This window comes from Eptesicus fuscus, chromosome 7 (genome assembly GCF_027574615.1).
Source record: "Eptesicus fuscus isolate TK198812 chromosome 7, DD_ASM_mEF_20220401, whole genome shotgun sequence".
Classification (NCBI taxonomy): domain Eukaryota; kingdom Metazoa; phylum Chordata; class Mammalia; order Chiroptera; family Vespertilionidae; genus Eptesicus; species Eptesicus fuscus.
Genome location: NC_072479.1, coordinates 4,784,070 through 4,798,841, shown reverse-complemented (window position 1 = coordinate 4,798,841; position 14,772 = coordinate 4,784,070). Strand labels below are relative to the sequence as shown.

Below are 14,772 nucleotides of genomic sequence, written 5' to 3'. Positions count from 1 at the left end.
TGCAGTTAAATGAAATCCTGACCTAACCTTAGGGAGTCTGTGTCCAGCCCACTGCACTCTCAATCGCTCTCAGTCCACTCCATCTTCCCCCACAATGCTTCTCCACTGCTCCCAGGGCTCTTCACCACCATCTGGGTCTGGCCCCACTCCAGCCTCCCCTTTTTCCGGCCCCAGGGAACCACTGCCCTTTTCCAGGGTGCCCAGCACTCTTTCCTGCTCTGCTCCCTCAGCCAGGAAGGCTGTCTTACTTAGACCCAACTCAAAGGTTGCCCACTGGGGCCTTCCAGGGCACACCCGGGGCAGGCAGTTGTGATCTCCTGTGTACTAGTATATGACCCTCTGGAGCACTGTCCTATTTTACTGTAACACTTGGTTTTCTTACAGTAAACTTCTGAAAGGCAATGTCCATGTGTGAGATGCCTGGTACATCACAGCTGCTCAGTGGATGTTATTGCATAAATAGATGTGTGTGTGTGTGTGGGGGGGGGGTGGGAATGGGTGAAAAGGGGAAGGGATTAAGAAGTACAAGTTGCCAATTATAAAAAGAGTTACAGGGATATAAAATACAGCAGAGGGAATATAGTCAATAATATTATAATAACTATGTATGGTGTCAGGTGGGTACTAGACTTACCAGGAGGACTGCTTCAAAAGTTATATAAATGTCTAATCACTATGTTGCACACCTGAAATTAATAATATTGTATGTCAACTATAATTAATTTTAAATGAATAAAATAAAATTAAGTAAGTAAATGCATGTGATGGGTGAGTGATATGTACACTTAGCTGGAAATATCACTTCCACATGGTTCCCAACCGGGGACGCTGGTTCCAGCACCATCACAGCCTTGGCTCCAAGGAATGCATCTCCTATTGAGTGAAGCTGGGAAGCTGGTCATCGAAATATCAAGGATCATTTGGGCTGGGAGCTGACAGGGGCCCCACAGAGGCATCCAGTGATCAAAGTTACTGTGACGTGCTGGCCCTACGGGGTGGAGGAATTTTTGTGCTCTATTTCCCAGAGTATGTGGAAAGCTAGTGCTCGGAATAGACTCCAAGTCAACGAAGATGATGAGATGTTGGGTGAAGTTAAACAGGAATCTTTGCTATAGAACTTGGAGTCCCTAATTTCTTACAGATGTGAGTGTCCAAGGGCAGGCAGTCCATGGAGTTTCCCAAATACAGATAACTACAGAGCCACAGGGCACTGTGGAACATTTTTTGGAAACACTGGTCCAAATAGGTGAATTTTTACTGAATAAAAGGCAAAGAACTCAGAATGAAATATTTGCCTCTTATTCTTCACGGTCACTCTAAAACATGTCAATCACAGGATCAAACACTGTCTTTCTCAGAAGGAAGAAAAGATGCCTGTATGGAATAAAAAACTTCTATTCAAAACTAGAAGACCGGTGCACGAAATTTGTGCATGGGGGGATGGGGTGGGTCCCTCAGCTGGCCTGCACCCTCTCCAATCCGGGACCTCTCGGAGGATGTCCGACTACCTCTCTCAATCTGGGACCACTGGCTCCTAACCGCTCACCTGCCTGCCTGATTGCCCCTAACCACCTCTGCCTGCCTGCCTGATCGCCCCTAACTGCTCCCCTGCTGGCCTGATCGCCCCTAACTGCCTCTGCCTTGCCCCACACCCAGGACCCAGGATTCCCTCCCTCTGGCCGGCCACAGGCACCCAGGACCCAGGCCGGCTTCACTTGCGTCAGCCGCAGCCGCAGGGCACTGTGGGCGGGCGGCTTGTCCCTCTTCCGGGATGCTTGTCCCTCTCCCGGGCCACAGCCTGGCTGGTCCCCATTCCTCTCTTGCAAGCTCATTTGTGCCTGGCTGGTCCCTATTCCTCTCTTGCAAGCTCATTTGTGCCTGGCTGGTCCCCATTCCTCTCTCCCCAGTGTTGAGTGTCTGAGCAGTTATGGAGTGATGGCGTGAGGACATGAGGGCGTGACGACCATTTGCATATTAGCGCTTTATTATATAGGATAAGCATTGGCAAATGAAGGTAGTTAGTTGTCTCAAAAATGAAGGGCCACAGAGTACTCAGAAAGGGATTAGAAATAATTATAAAAATTTTTGCTACATATTAAAATGACTTGAAACTACAATCATTGGCTATAAAATGTAGGTTGCATAATCACACTTACTAGTAAAACTAAAAAGTGAAAATCTTGAGATGACTGGCTTGCCCAGGTGGCAGGAAATCAACAGCCCTCAGAACCCAAATGCTGCTCTGACACCCACATTGTAAATGACTAGATTACTGTTAACAGAGATCAAGCTCAGGACTTGCATGCTAAGTATGGTACCTCTGTAGCTGCTACTGTTTCAAGCGATATGATTAAGTCCTTATAATTCTGCCAACCGGGACTTTCAGTGCGGGGAGTGGCAGCATTACAAAAACTTCATGGGCCTGGCCAGTGTGGCTCTGTTAGCTGGGCATCATCTCATGCACCGAACAGTTGCTGATTCAATTCCCAGTCAGGGAACATGCCTGAGTTGTGGGCTTGATCTCTGGTAGGGGATGTGCAGGAGGCAGCTGATTGATGTTTTGCTCTCACATGGATGTTTCTCTTTCTATATCCCTCTCCCTTCCTCTTTCTAAAAATCAATTTTAAAATCTTAAAAACAAAAAAACGCTTCACTGGGAGGGCATCTGATTTTTCAGTTTGGCAAGTCTCATGAGGCATTGGTCCCTCCACTGCCTTCTGGCAGCCAAGTGCTCAGGATCATCTGGGACTTTCACACACATGGCCTGGGAACAAGGAAAGAAGAGAAAAGAAAAAAAAGAAAAAGAAAAAAAAGAAATGAATGGAACTACATCAAACGAAAGAGTTTTTGTACAACAAAAGAAACCATCAATAAAACAAAAAGAGAATCTACTATATTCGCCAGTGATACATCTAATAAGGGGTTAATATCCAAAATATATAAAGAACTCATACAACTTAACACCAAAAAAACAAACAATCGAATTAAAAGATGGGCAGAGGACCTGAATAGACATTTCTCCAGAGAAGACACACAGATGACCAATAGACATATGAAAAGCTGCTCAACATCACTAATCATCAGTGAAATGCAAATTAAAACCACACCTGTCAGAATGTCTATCATTAATAAATCAACAAACGTGTTGGCAAGGACGTGGAGAAAAAGGAATCCTTATGCACTATTGGTGGGACTAAAATTGGTGCAGTCGCTATGAAAATCAGTACAAAGGTTCCTCAAAAAATTAAAAATGGAACTACCATATGACCCAGCAATTCCACTTCTGGGTATTTATCTGGAGAAATCAAAGCACTAATTTTAAAAAATTCTTATGTTCATTGAAGTATTATTAAAATAGTCAAGTATGGAAGCAACCTAAGTGCCCATCAATAGACAAATGGCTAAAGAAGAGATGGGGACTTGTGTGCATGCATATGAGCCTATCTAACGGTTTAGTTCAACAGGGGGTTGGGGCATCCGTGGGGAGGGGTATGGGATGGGAATGGGGGGATGAGGACAAATATGTGACACCTTAATCAATAAAGAAATTTAAAAAAATAAAATAAAATAAAGAAGAGATGGTACATACATATACAATAGAATACTACTCGGCCATAAAAAAGAATGAAATCTTACCATTTGAGACAATGTGGATGGATCTAGAGGTTATTATGCTAAGTGAAATAAGTCAGACAGAAAAAGACAAATACTATATGATTTCAATTACTAGTACATGTGGAATCTAAAAAAACAAAATAAGAAAAAAAAACAACCACCCCAAAACTCACAGATACAGAGAACAAACTAATGGTTGCCAGATGGTAGGGGGACTTGGGAGGATAGGTGAAAATCATTAAGGGATAAGAAGTTCATGCCTGGCCCTAACCAGTTTGGCTCAGTGGATAGAGCATCAGCCTGGGGACTCAAGGGTCCCAGGTTCGATTCCGGTCAAGGGCATGTACCTTGGTTGCGGGCACATCCCCAGTAGGGGGTGTGCAGGAGGCAGCTGATTGATGTTTCTCTCTCATCGATGTTTCTAACTCTCTCTCCCTCTCCCTTCCCTTCCTCTCTGTAAAAAAAAATCAATAAAATATATTTTAAAAAAAAAAAGAAGTTCATGCCTGGCCCAGCTGGCATGGCTCAGTGGTTGAGTGTTGACCTGTGAACCAAGAGGTCACAGTTCCATTCCCTGTCAGGGCACATACTCAGGTTGTGGGCTCAATCCCCAGTGTGGGGCATGCAGGAGGCAGCAATCAATGATTCTCTCTCATCATGATGTTTCGATCTCTCTCTCCCTCTCCCTTCCTTTTCTGAAATCAACAAAAATATGCTTAAAAAAAAAAAAAAAAAAGAAGAAGCACATGCCCTGGCCAGCTGAAGTGTTATCCCATACACCAAAAGATCTCAGGTTCAATTCCCAGCCAGGGCACATACCTAGGTTTTGGGTACAAGAGGTACAAAACTAATCAATGTTTCTCTAACATTGTTTCTCTCTCTCTCTCTCTCTCTCTCTCTCTCTCTCTCTCTCTCTCTCTCTCTCTCCCTCCCCCTTCCTTTCTCTGTAAAATCTGTAAACATCTGCCTGGGTATGATTTTTTTTTTAAAGTACAAATTGGCAGTTACAAAATAGTCACAGGGATATGAGGTACAGCATAGGGGATATAGTCAATGATATAATAACTGTGTATGGTGTCAGGTGGCTACTAGACTTATCAGGGGGATCACTTTGAAAATTATATGTCTAACCCCAGTGGTTCCCAACCTTTTTTTGGCCAAGCCCAACCTAAGCATCTCTAAAATTCTGATTCCCGCCCTGTGACATATAATTCTTATTATTCAAAAAGTGAACTCATATTCACATGGAGGAAGCCTAAAAGGCCATTAACTTGGTCTAAACAAGCTTCCAAAGAACATTGCATCCATGAAAGAGAAAAATAAAAGAATGAAAGGACAGTTGAAGTAATGAGGAAGAAATCACTAAGAAATTGTTAAAAAATAATAATATGAAGTGATATGAAAAAATAGCAAGTAAAGTTTCAAAACATATAATAGAGAACTGAAATGCATAAATATGTCACAATATACATTTGTATATTGTATATGAGGTTTTTAGAACCATAAGAAATGCAAAAAATTCACTGTTAATAACTCATTCTTGAATTGCTCTGGTTAAAAATCAAATTGCCCCCTGTGGGGCGTGTGCCCCACGTTGGGAACCACTGGTCTAACCACTATGCTCTATACCTAAAACTAACATAAAATAATACTGAAATCAACTGTAAATGAAAAAAATTTTTAAATAAAAAAAGAACAAAAATGCATGAAGAGGAGGTAATTTACCAGGAGCATAATTGTTGGTCCTACTATGCAAATGGAATTTGCTCTCAAGGACAAAGGGAGCTGAGTAAACGCTCCATGAACATGAGTTTCCTGAACCCAGAGACTCCAGCTCCTCAGAGATAAGTCACAGTGACCTCCAAGTTCATTGGCCACACTGCTCTGAAGGTCTCCAAGGACCATGAGACAGAAGTTAGAGATGAGGGACTGTGAAAACCAGAAACAAAGATACTAACTGCACAATAAACATCCCTGTCCACAGAGCTCCCTCCCGCTCAGCCTGCACAACTCTCTGCAGTCAGTCCACGTACCTGGTGAATCTTCTCAACTGTAGCTCCAGAAAACTCTGGAATAGGTCCGAAAGTCTTGAGGACATGTTTCATGCTTTCGCCGTATCTGTCACAGTAGCTTAACATGCCTGAAACCATATGAACACAAGAATCCACAAAACCAGAACATTAGAGAACTCCCAACTAAGACATCGATTCAGAGAGTCTTGCCTTGGGCCAGATTAACTACATTCCTTTCTTCTGTGAGTGAAGAAAAGGAGGAGGTGGTCAGTGCACCTGGTTAGCTGGCGCTGGGGACCAAGGGTCCTCACCACAAGTCAGTCACTAGTCAAGCTTTCCCTCCGATCTCAGAATCCTGAAAAGCAAGGGGCCCCTGGGGCCTGCCATTCTACCTCCCTCAGTGTACTTCAGCCTGTGTTCCTGCATTGATTTATTGATTAACCTATTAAGTCCTATTTTCACCAAAAATGTTATGAGGTTACTTGTGCAAATGGCTTGAATGCATTTTCTAAGAACCACAGAGGCCACAGCTCACGTGAATCTGTTTCCCATTTCACACTTGTTCCCAGACTTCTAATTACCACTTGGTCGGGTGTCTCCAAGGCGGCAGAGTCTTTAATGCAGGCTCCGAGTGTGGCCAGTGGATAACAGCCCTGTCACCCAAGCCCAGGGTGCCTCTGTGCCCCGGCCGCACTGCTCTCCAACTGCTTCTGCAGCTTCCTGCCCTGGGGAACCCCACCACTTCCTCAGATGCTGATAAGGGCCCTGGGATTTTGATGGAGAAACCCATGAAGAAGAGGCTCATCCGCCTGGGAGAGAGGAGGAAGCAGCACTGTAATTCAGAAGCAGCTTTGGGCTGTGTGTGGCCGAAACTAAGCTCTTTAGGAAGAGTCAGACATGCACAGAGAGGAAAGCAGAGTCCAGCGGCCTCGCCTCCCAGCATGTGGAACTGGCCTGTTGGAACCTGTCTGTGCTTGGCATCCCTCCCCTCTCACTGCCTGGGAGGCAGCAGGGCTTGGCCAGTGCAGGCATGTGCGGGGGAGGGGGGATCAAGTCCAATCTGAGGCCACCCCTGGATATGCAGAGAAGAGGCATCTCTGAGTCCTGGGCCCACTTGGGACGTGGCTGAGCCACCCACTGTGCCACCCTTGGCCTACTTCCAACATCTTCCCAACCAGAAACACTCAGAGGTTGGCCAGTCAGGCTAAAAGGTAATACAGAATTTAAAAGGAATTGCAGAGTTTTCAAAGATCCCCGAGCTTGGTTCGTATCCACCCCCAGAAAAAGTTTTAAATTAATCCTATATAATAAAAGCCTAATTTGCTAAGTGTCTGGTCGTTCATTCAACCAATCAAAGCATAATATGCTAATGAATGGTAAGGCTACTCAACCACTCACTATGACGTGCACTGACCACCAGGGGGCAGACGCTCTGATGAGTTGGTTAGCTTGCTGCTGGGGTCTGGCCGATCCGGACTGAGCCAGATGGGCTGGACATGCCCTGGAGCCCTCCTGCAGTCCCTCCCCGGCTGGCCAACCTCCCATGTTCCATCCCAGCCCCAATTGTGCACTGGTTGGATCCCTCGGCCTGGCCTGCGCCCTCTCGCAATCCGGGACCCCTCAGGGGATGTTGGAGAGCTGGTTTTGGCCCGATCCTGCAGGCCAGGCTGAGAGACCCCACTGGTGTGTGAATCTGTGCACTGGGCCTCTAGTTTTAAATAAATATCATCACCACAAGATACTCTTTTAAAAAAAAGAGAGAGAGACAAACTTCTTTGGGGTTTAGTTTTGGTGGACCCACACTATTGTGAAAGCCTGAATTCACTGAATTTCAATTTTATTTGCCTCAAATAGATTTCCTTCTCCTTCAGTGTGCTAAAATTATATCTAACTAGCTCTTAGAAGAGAAATTGTTTTGAAGGATAAAATATTCAAATATAACAACTTTTCTGACATTAGCACCTACAATTAAGTGCTAGACACTCCTTTTTAAAATAAGGGTTTCATTTCACTTAACGCAAGTATAACCTGACAATTAAGGATTCCAGAAGACTTCCTAAAGCAGGGGTGGGAACATCCGGCCCTTGGGCAATATAAGGCCCATGAAATCATGTGGTCTGGCCCTGCCCAGGCATTAGGAGTGTGTTAATTAAGTGTTTGACCAAATACAGCAGGATAATTTTTAAGTTGTTAATTTTGTATGGCCTGAGAATGATGTTATAAACATCCAAATGGCCCTTGGCAGGAGAAAGGTTCCCCAGCCCTACAAAGGTCCCAGCACTAGCTAGCTATCTTAGGGGACTCAGCATTTCCAGAACACAGAAGACCACCATTACATTTATTTCCTTTGGAAGGTAAATATTTTCTTCGCTTTACGTGTTTATTTTTTCAAACCAAAGGTGGTAAAATCTAGACACAAATACAGTTACTCCTTTGGGAGGGGGGGGCAGAGACATAAGAATCAAATGAGTTGGAAAGATATTAAATGAGAAGAAAATGGGAGGACTGGCTACAGCTGAGATTCACCCACGTGCAGGGAAACAGAAGCCCAGCAGTACCCTCCTGTGAACCAATTCTATCTCCCTGTCCTCCTTGAGCAGCAAAAAGCCAAGAATGCAATTCAAGGACTGTATTTCACCTCTGGATTACTTCACATTTTCTGAACAAGCATTCATCTTTCTGTGTCCCTGTGAAGTTATCTGAATCTCCCAGGGGCTTCTGAGAACTCTTTTTCTCTGCCTTTTATAAAATTTGTGGCTGTAAAGGAGCATTTATTTATTTAAGACTAGAGGCCCGGTGCATAAAATTCATGCACGTGTGTGTCCCTCAGCCCAGCCTGCACCCTCTCCAATCTGGGACCCCTCGAGGGATGTCCAACTGCCTGTGTATTTATTTATTTATTTTTATTATTTTTTTTTGGGGGGGGGAGGTGAGAGGGTAGGGAGGTGAGGAGGTGGGGAGGTGAGAGGGTGGGGAGGTGGGGAGGTGGAGAGGTGAGGAGGTGGGGAGGTGAGAGGGTGGGGAGGTAAGAGGGTGGGGAGGTGAGGAGGTGAGGTGGAGAGGTGGGGAGGTGAGGAGGTGGGGAGGTGAGAGGGTAGGGAGGTAAGAGGGTGGGGAGGTGAGAGGGTGGGGAGGTGAGAGGGTGGGGAGGTGAGGAGGTGGACAGGTGGGGAGGTGAGGAGGTGGGGAGGTGAGAGGGTGAGGAGGTGAGAGGGTGGGGAGGTGAGGAGGTGGGGAGGTGAGAAGGTGGGGAGGTGAGAGGGTGGGGAGGTGAGGAGGTGGGGAGGTGAGGAGGTGGGGAGGTGAGAAGGTGGGGAGGTGAGAGGGTGGGGAGGTGAGGAGGTGGGGAGGTGAGAGGGTGGGGAGGTAAGAGGGTGGGGAGGTGAGAGGGTGGGGAGGTGGGGAGGTGGACAGGTGGGGAGGTGAGGAGGTGGGGAGGTGAGAGCGTGAGGAGGTGGGGAGGTGGGGAGGTGGAGAGGTGGAGAGGTGGGAAGGTCCCAACTGCCTGTTTAAACCAGCAGGCAGACATCCCTCTCACAATCCAGAACTGCTGGCTCCCAACTGCTCGCCTGCCTGCATGCCTGACTGCCCCTAACCGCTTCTGTCTGCCAGCCTGATCACCCCCTAACCACTCCCCTGCCAGCTTGATTGATGCCTAACTGCTCCCCTGCCAGCCTGTTTGCCCCCAACTGCCCTCCCCTGCAGGCCTGGATCCCCCCAAATGTCCTCCCCTGCAGGCCTGGTCGCCCCCAACTGCCCTCCCCTGCTGGCCTGGTCACCCCCACTGCCCTTCCCCGCAGACTTGGTTGCCCCCAACTTCCCTCCTCTGCCAGCCTGGTCACCCCCAAGTGCCCTCCCCTGCAGGCCTGATTGCCCCCAACTGCCCTCCCTTGCAGGCCTGGTCCCTCCCAACTGCTCTCCCCTGCTGGCCTGATTGCCCACAACTGCCCTCCCCTGCTGGTCGTCTTGTGTCCACATGGGGACGACCATCTTGTGTGTTGGGGTGATGGTCAATTTGCATATTACCTCTTTATTATATACGATAGAAAATATAGTAAAACTCTTTGTAATACAATTAATAATTTCCCCCCAACTTTTCTAGGAAACCAATACAAAACTCCAGTCTTACAAATACAAAAACTCTTTCTGTAGCATGTACTCAGGCGCATGGGGTGCGCAGCCCGAGTCTGTGGAGACGGTCAGAGGCCACACTGCCAGCATGTGCAGACCTCCAGTTCATGGACACAGCACCTGACACCGCAGGACAGCTCTCCACCAGCTCAACGTACAAGTTTATGGTGACTTAGTGTCAAAGTTATTCACAGTGTCCCAGCAAATTCATTCCCTTACTCTTCTTTGCAACATCTTCCCTTCCAATAGAGCAGTATGAACGGGAATGTTCCAGAATACCAGTTTCAATGGAAATGAAAAGAAAAAGCCACTTCACCTTCTACCCCACAGCCTGTCCCTCCTCAATATTACTATGAAGTGAGCCTCCCTGTGTTTTCCCTACTATGCTTCCATGCCCTCTATTCTGGTCAACCAGGTACTTCCAACAGCTCTCTGAGAGCTGAGCTTTTTAGAAGACTTTGAACCTAATTTCTTAAGAAGTGGGAGAAAGAATTGACTGTCATGAGTTTGGATTTAGCTTCTCTTGCTGCTTTCGGACTTGTTATTCCTTGGCTGTGAGCCCTGAAGGTGAGACACAACCCAAGGTGACGGAGCAGTGGAGAGCCGCCCCATCTGTCTGCATTCACAGAGCAGGCACCTGTCTGTGTGGCCGCTGTCACGGTGGAGGCAGCTGCGGGGACACGCCCTGGGTGAAGATTCCTGGACAGCCTAATTGCTCCCCCACCAGAGAAGTGTGCTTCCTCCACAGCCTATGAACTCACACTCACGTGGATTCGCCTGCCTTTCAGAAACAAAACTTAATCAGAGAAGACCAAAAAGACCCCAAAGCCCGGGGCATTATCTAATTCCCACCTGAGTGAGACCTTACTGGAGCAGGTGGACAGAAACTGCCAGGAACAGCCCTATCAGCTCACCTGTTTCACTGCAAATCACAGCTCCACTCAAACGAACCATACCCACCAAGCAGGCATCTCAATTTAAGATAAACAAACAAACAAGGACAAGCATCTAAATAAGGGAAATTTTGAGAGGTAAGATGGTGAACATTCATCTCAACTGAAGGTGATGACCAGGGGCTGCCAGGTTCCCAGGCACCCAAAAGGCTGCTAGGTGTACGAGGGACCAGCCTTTGCTGACCTGCTAGTCTAAAAGCTTAGCATGGAAATAAACCAAAGTCTTCAGAGTTCACATTCCACAGCAAACATGTCCTAATCTGTATGTGTTCTGTATTTCTCTCATGCACTTGTGAATCTTTGGGGGAATTTAAAAAAAAAAAAAAAACTGGAAGAATATGGAATTAAACAAAACTTTGTGTGAATATACATTTATTATGGACTTCATATGTCAGCCATCCAGCTAGATGTCTCCATCTGATTTCATTCTCACACCACCCTTATGAGGCTGTTACTGTTGTTGCTCCATTTTACAGATGGGCATACTGAGGTGCACAGGGCTATTTAGCTTATAGGTCAACTAAAGATCCAGGCTGACTGGCTCCACAGACCAGATCTACTCTTCTGAGAGCTTGTCATTCATGCGTGTCACTTTTTAAAAGTAGCCAAAAGGCGAAGGAAGCATGCTGGCCTCCTGTTTTTCAGCTGCTATTTTATAAGATTAAAAACAAATCATCAAATATTTTTACCCCTTCTAGATAAACTGTAGCTTTTAAGACTAATAATTAGCCTTAACCTGAGATACTGGCTTTATGAAGACAACATTAGAACAAAGAACTCTCCCAATTCCAACCTTGATATATCCTGGGTGACACTGAGGAGTCATGATCATTTCCACTGGTCCTGAGCCTGATCTTATAACTGTCCAACTCTGGTCCTTAGAATGCTCTGAAGTTGAAAACTACATCCGTCCACCATTATCATATTAAACCAATTAGGTTTGCTTATCAAATCTGCTTTGTGTGAAAAATTGTTATGGGCTCCGTCCTATCTGCCACGCTATTTGACTCCCGAGTTTCTGGTTTCATTGGCTTCAGTTTCTACTTGTTTGAGAGTCAAAGCAGTTCTCGGGTCTCTCCTATCAGTTTCTCCTGATACCTGAATTATCTTATTTTTCTCAAGAAAAAGAAAAAGAAAAACACAGTGGTCATCCAGCAGTATCTACATACATTTCAAATGTTTCAATATGTTCATCACATTTAAGGTTCTGGTTTACAAAAAAAATTAAAAATTATGCAAGACTTTATTTTAATGATACTTCAAAACTCTGGTTTCACTTTAATAAAGCCTCTGTCTTTACATTACCCTCCTATGTTCAACTGTTATCCTACCACACAAGTAACATGCGGGTGCCAGGTGAGAGTCCCCTCTTTCTTCAGCTGCTCTCAGCTGGGTGTTAAGGAAGAACCAAGTCACTTATTGAACCACATTCTCATGACACCCTACCAACCCATCCAAGGACCCAGGTGTGCATCTGCTGTGTGCAATACATCTGGTAAAACTGCTTGGGATTATCCACTGGAAATTGTATTTAATTAATTACTGTTGCAAAAATTAACTGAAGTATTACCAAACCCTCGTGGAATTGTAAAATCTATGCAGATTCTCCAGGGGTCATCTGCTCCAACTTCCGACCTCACTGCGAGACTCCTGTCAACATTCGAACATCCGCACGGGTGAGGACCGGCCTTCAGCGGCTGGGCTCACCCACCCACAGCGTGGCCTCTCCTTCTTCATCAGTCCCACTTACTAGAAAGTTCTCCCTGCCATGTTCTGACCCTAAACCTGTCTTCCTGCCATTTCCAGTCTTTCATTCTGGTTCCACCCCCACAAAAGTCATGGACAAATACAGGCACATGTGTGCACGCGTGCGCACGCACACACACACACTCTGGATCAGCTTCAGTTTCTCGATATTTTTGTTAAATGTAGACCATGGAGCTGAATACAATATTCTTTTTCTGCATATGTTTTACAAGTTGATGATATAAATTGTAAAAATAACATACAATAAATATAGAAACTTATTACAATACAGGAAAGGAAAAAGGTAATAAAAGTTACTTACAATTTCAACACCAAGACACAGCCATCACTCTATTTAGTTGACATTTCCCCAGATTTTCTGATTGTTTTTAATTTGGTGTAGGTTTTATTGTTTTTCAAATGATGTCTTCTTTTTAAATGGCTTAAAATCTGGTGGACAGTTTCATTCTTGGAAGCTTCTCACCCATCTCAAGTGACCTTGCTTTTAGAGTCACCAGTCATACCTACCTCTCCAAGCCCTTTGAGGTGGCTTCCAGGGTAACTAATGGCCTAGCCTGGCCACTAACCAAGGGCTCCAGCCCCTTTTCCTGTAGATGCCCCTCCCTCATGACGCCCCAGCTTTTGGGAAGAAGCCTACACATGAGCAAGTCACAATTGCAAGCTGCCCATGTTTAGGCAGAAGGTAAGTTCAACAGAGGTCCATGTGGTTATTTTCCTATTTTTTTTCCTTGCTTCTAAATAATTTCATTATCTTCCTCAGGAAAATACCACTTTATCTTCTATCAGGCTGGATGACATGCGGCAAAGTCTCCATGACATTGCTCACCTCTCCTTCCAGTCCTCACCTGAGTGCTGTTCTACACAGAGCCCTGAGCTCCATGGGACACAGCGATTGCCCTGCCCCTCCCTGTGAACGAGCAGGGCTAGCCACTGTCTCCTGCACACAATACCGTTTCTATTCAGTTGTAAGAAAAGACAACCTTTGATTGTTTACAAAACCCATGAAAACACCACACTGCAGAAAATTCCCGTCTGAGCCCCTACCTTCTGCATTGAGATGCATGGTTTCCAGGGGTCCAATGAATGCATACCGGAGGCCTAGGCCATGAGACATGACGAGGTCCAAGTCGCTCGGAGACACTATTCCTTCCTAAGTGAGGAAAGGGGGTGGTTTACGGATGAGTCCTCTGGAAAGACCATTCTCTTACCATCACTTTCATCCTAACTTGGGCAGGATCCCAAAATACTCTCCAAGCACTGTAAGTGTTTCCATGGAATTTTGCATGATGAAACTATAATGTCAGAACAGATCCTGAAAAGAGACTATTTGTAAAATGTCAAATACCAATTCACTTTTCCACAGCTGTAATCAACCTTCTCCCATACTGTGCCCAATTCCACTGTCTTCTCTTCCCCACCCATAACCCATGTCTCACTTGCAGCTCTGTCAAACGGGGAGAGGATGAAGGGAAAGGGGAAAAGTAAAGGGGGTACTGGTGGAAAAGGGCAAGAAGGATTTTCTACACATTTGTTAAGAACTGTGGCCGTAAGACTGGAGTCATCAAAAGAACTGTGAAGTTGCTCTCCAGACTGTGCCTGCCTGCAAGCCTGGCCTTGTTTAGCTTTTAATGAGTTTGTAAAGAATGATATTCTTTGATGAAATGCAGCTTAGAACAGGGTGTTTGTTTGCAAAGGTGGAGCCCTAGAATCTTTTGCAAATATGAAGAGGCACTTAAAATCTTTTGCAAAGCAAGAGGCACTTCTTAGGCTTTTAGATTGTATGTTAAATTGCCCAGCAGTGTGGCCAGATCTGTTCCTCACATCCTTCTGGAAGGAGCAGGGATGCATCAGAAACATTTGTATCATTAGGCCATTCACTGACAGCTCAGCCTCCATCTGAAGATATTTTCACCCTGACCATTTCAGCTGTCAGGAAGACAGACGGGTGAGGCTGTCATGTGTTCCACGAATCTTCACTGGACAGAACAGTAGAATGACTCTGAAACCTCCAGCCCCTCTCCTGGGTGGTTTCTTTCACAAATAAGAGTACTGTGGGCACAGACACAGCTCCTGCCTGGCAGCAATGCCACACGGCCTCTGTAAGAGGCGGCTCACTGTGCCGTAGTGCCGACACCTCTTCCACAGGCAGCCTCAGCCGGTGGTCCCAGGGGAGGGAGGATGAAGCGCTTGGCGGCGGAAAAGTCAGTTCTGCCCCTACCTCCAGGGCACACCCACTCAAAGTGTCCATCCAGCTCCTGAGAACAGGCTCAGACATGTGCCCCCCCCCCCCCCCC

General features: G+C 46.0%; 1 protein-coding gene across 1 annotated transcript in view; it reads right to left on the bottom strand.

Annotated features, from left to right (window-relative positions):
- Window positions 1-1,966: 1,966 nt before the first annotated feature.
- The window catches only part of CRYL1 (crystallin lambda 1), a 167,580-nt gene continuing 154,774 nt past the window's right edge, over window positions 1,967-14,772 (bottom strand). Inside the window, exons 6-8 of the mRNA XM_008158168.3 lie at window positions 13,523-13,628; window positions 5,649-5,755; window positions 1,967-2,764 (exon numbers count right to left, since the gene is read on the bottom strand). Of these exons, the coding sequence (XP_008156390.2) occupies window positions 2,651-2,764; window positions 5,649-5,755; window positions 13,523-13,628 (327 nt within the window). The 3' untranslated portion in view covers window positions 1,967-2,650. The remainder of the gene's footprint in view (window positions 2,765-5,648; window positions 5,756-13,522; window positions 13,629-14,772) is intronic.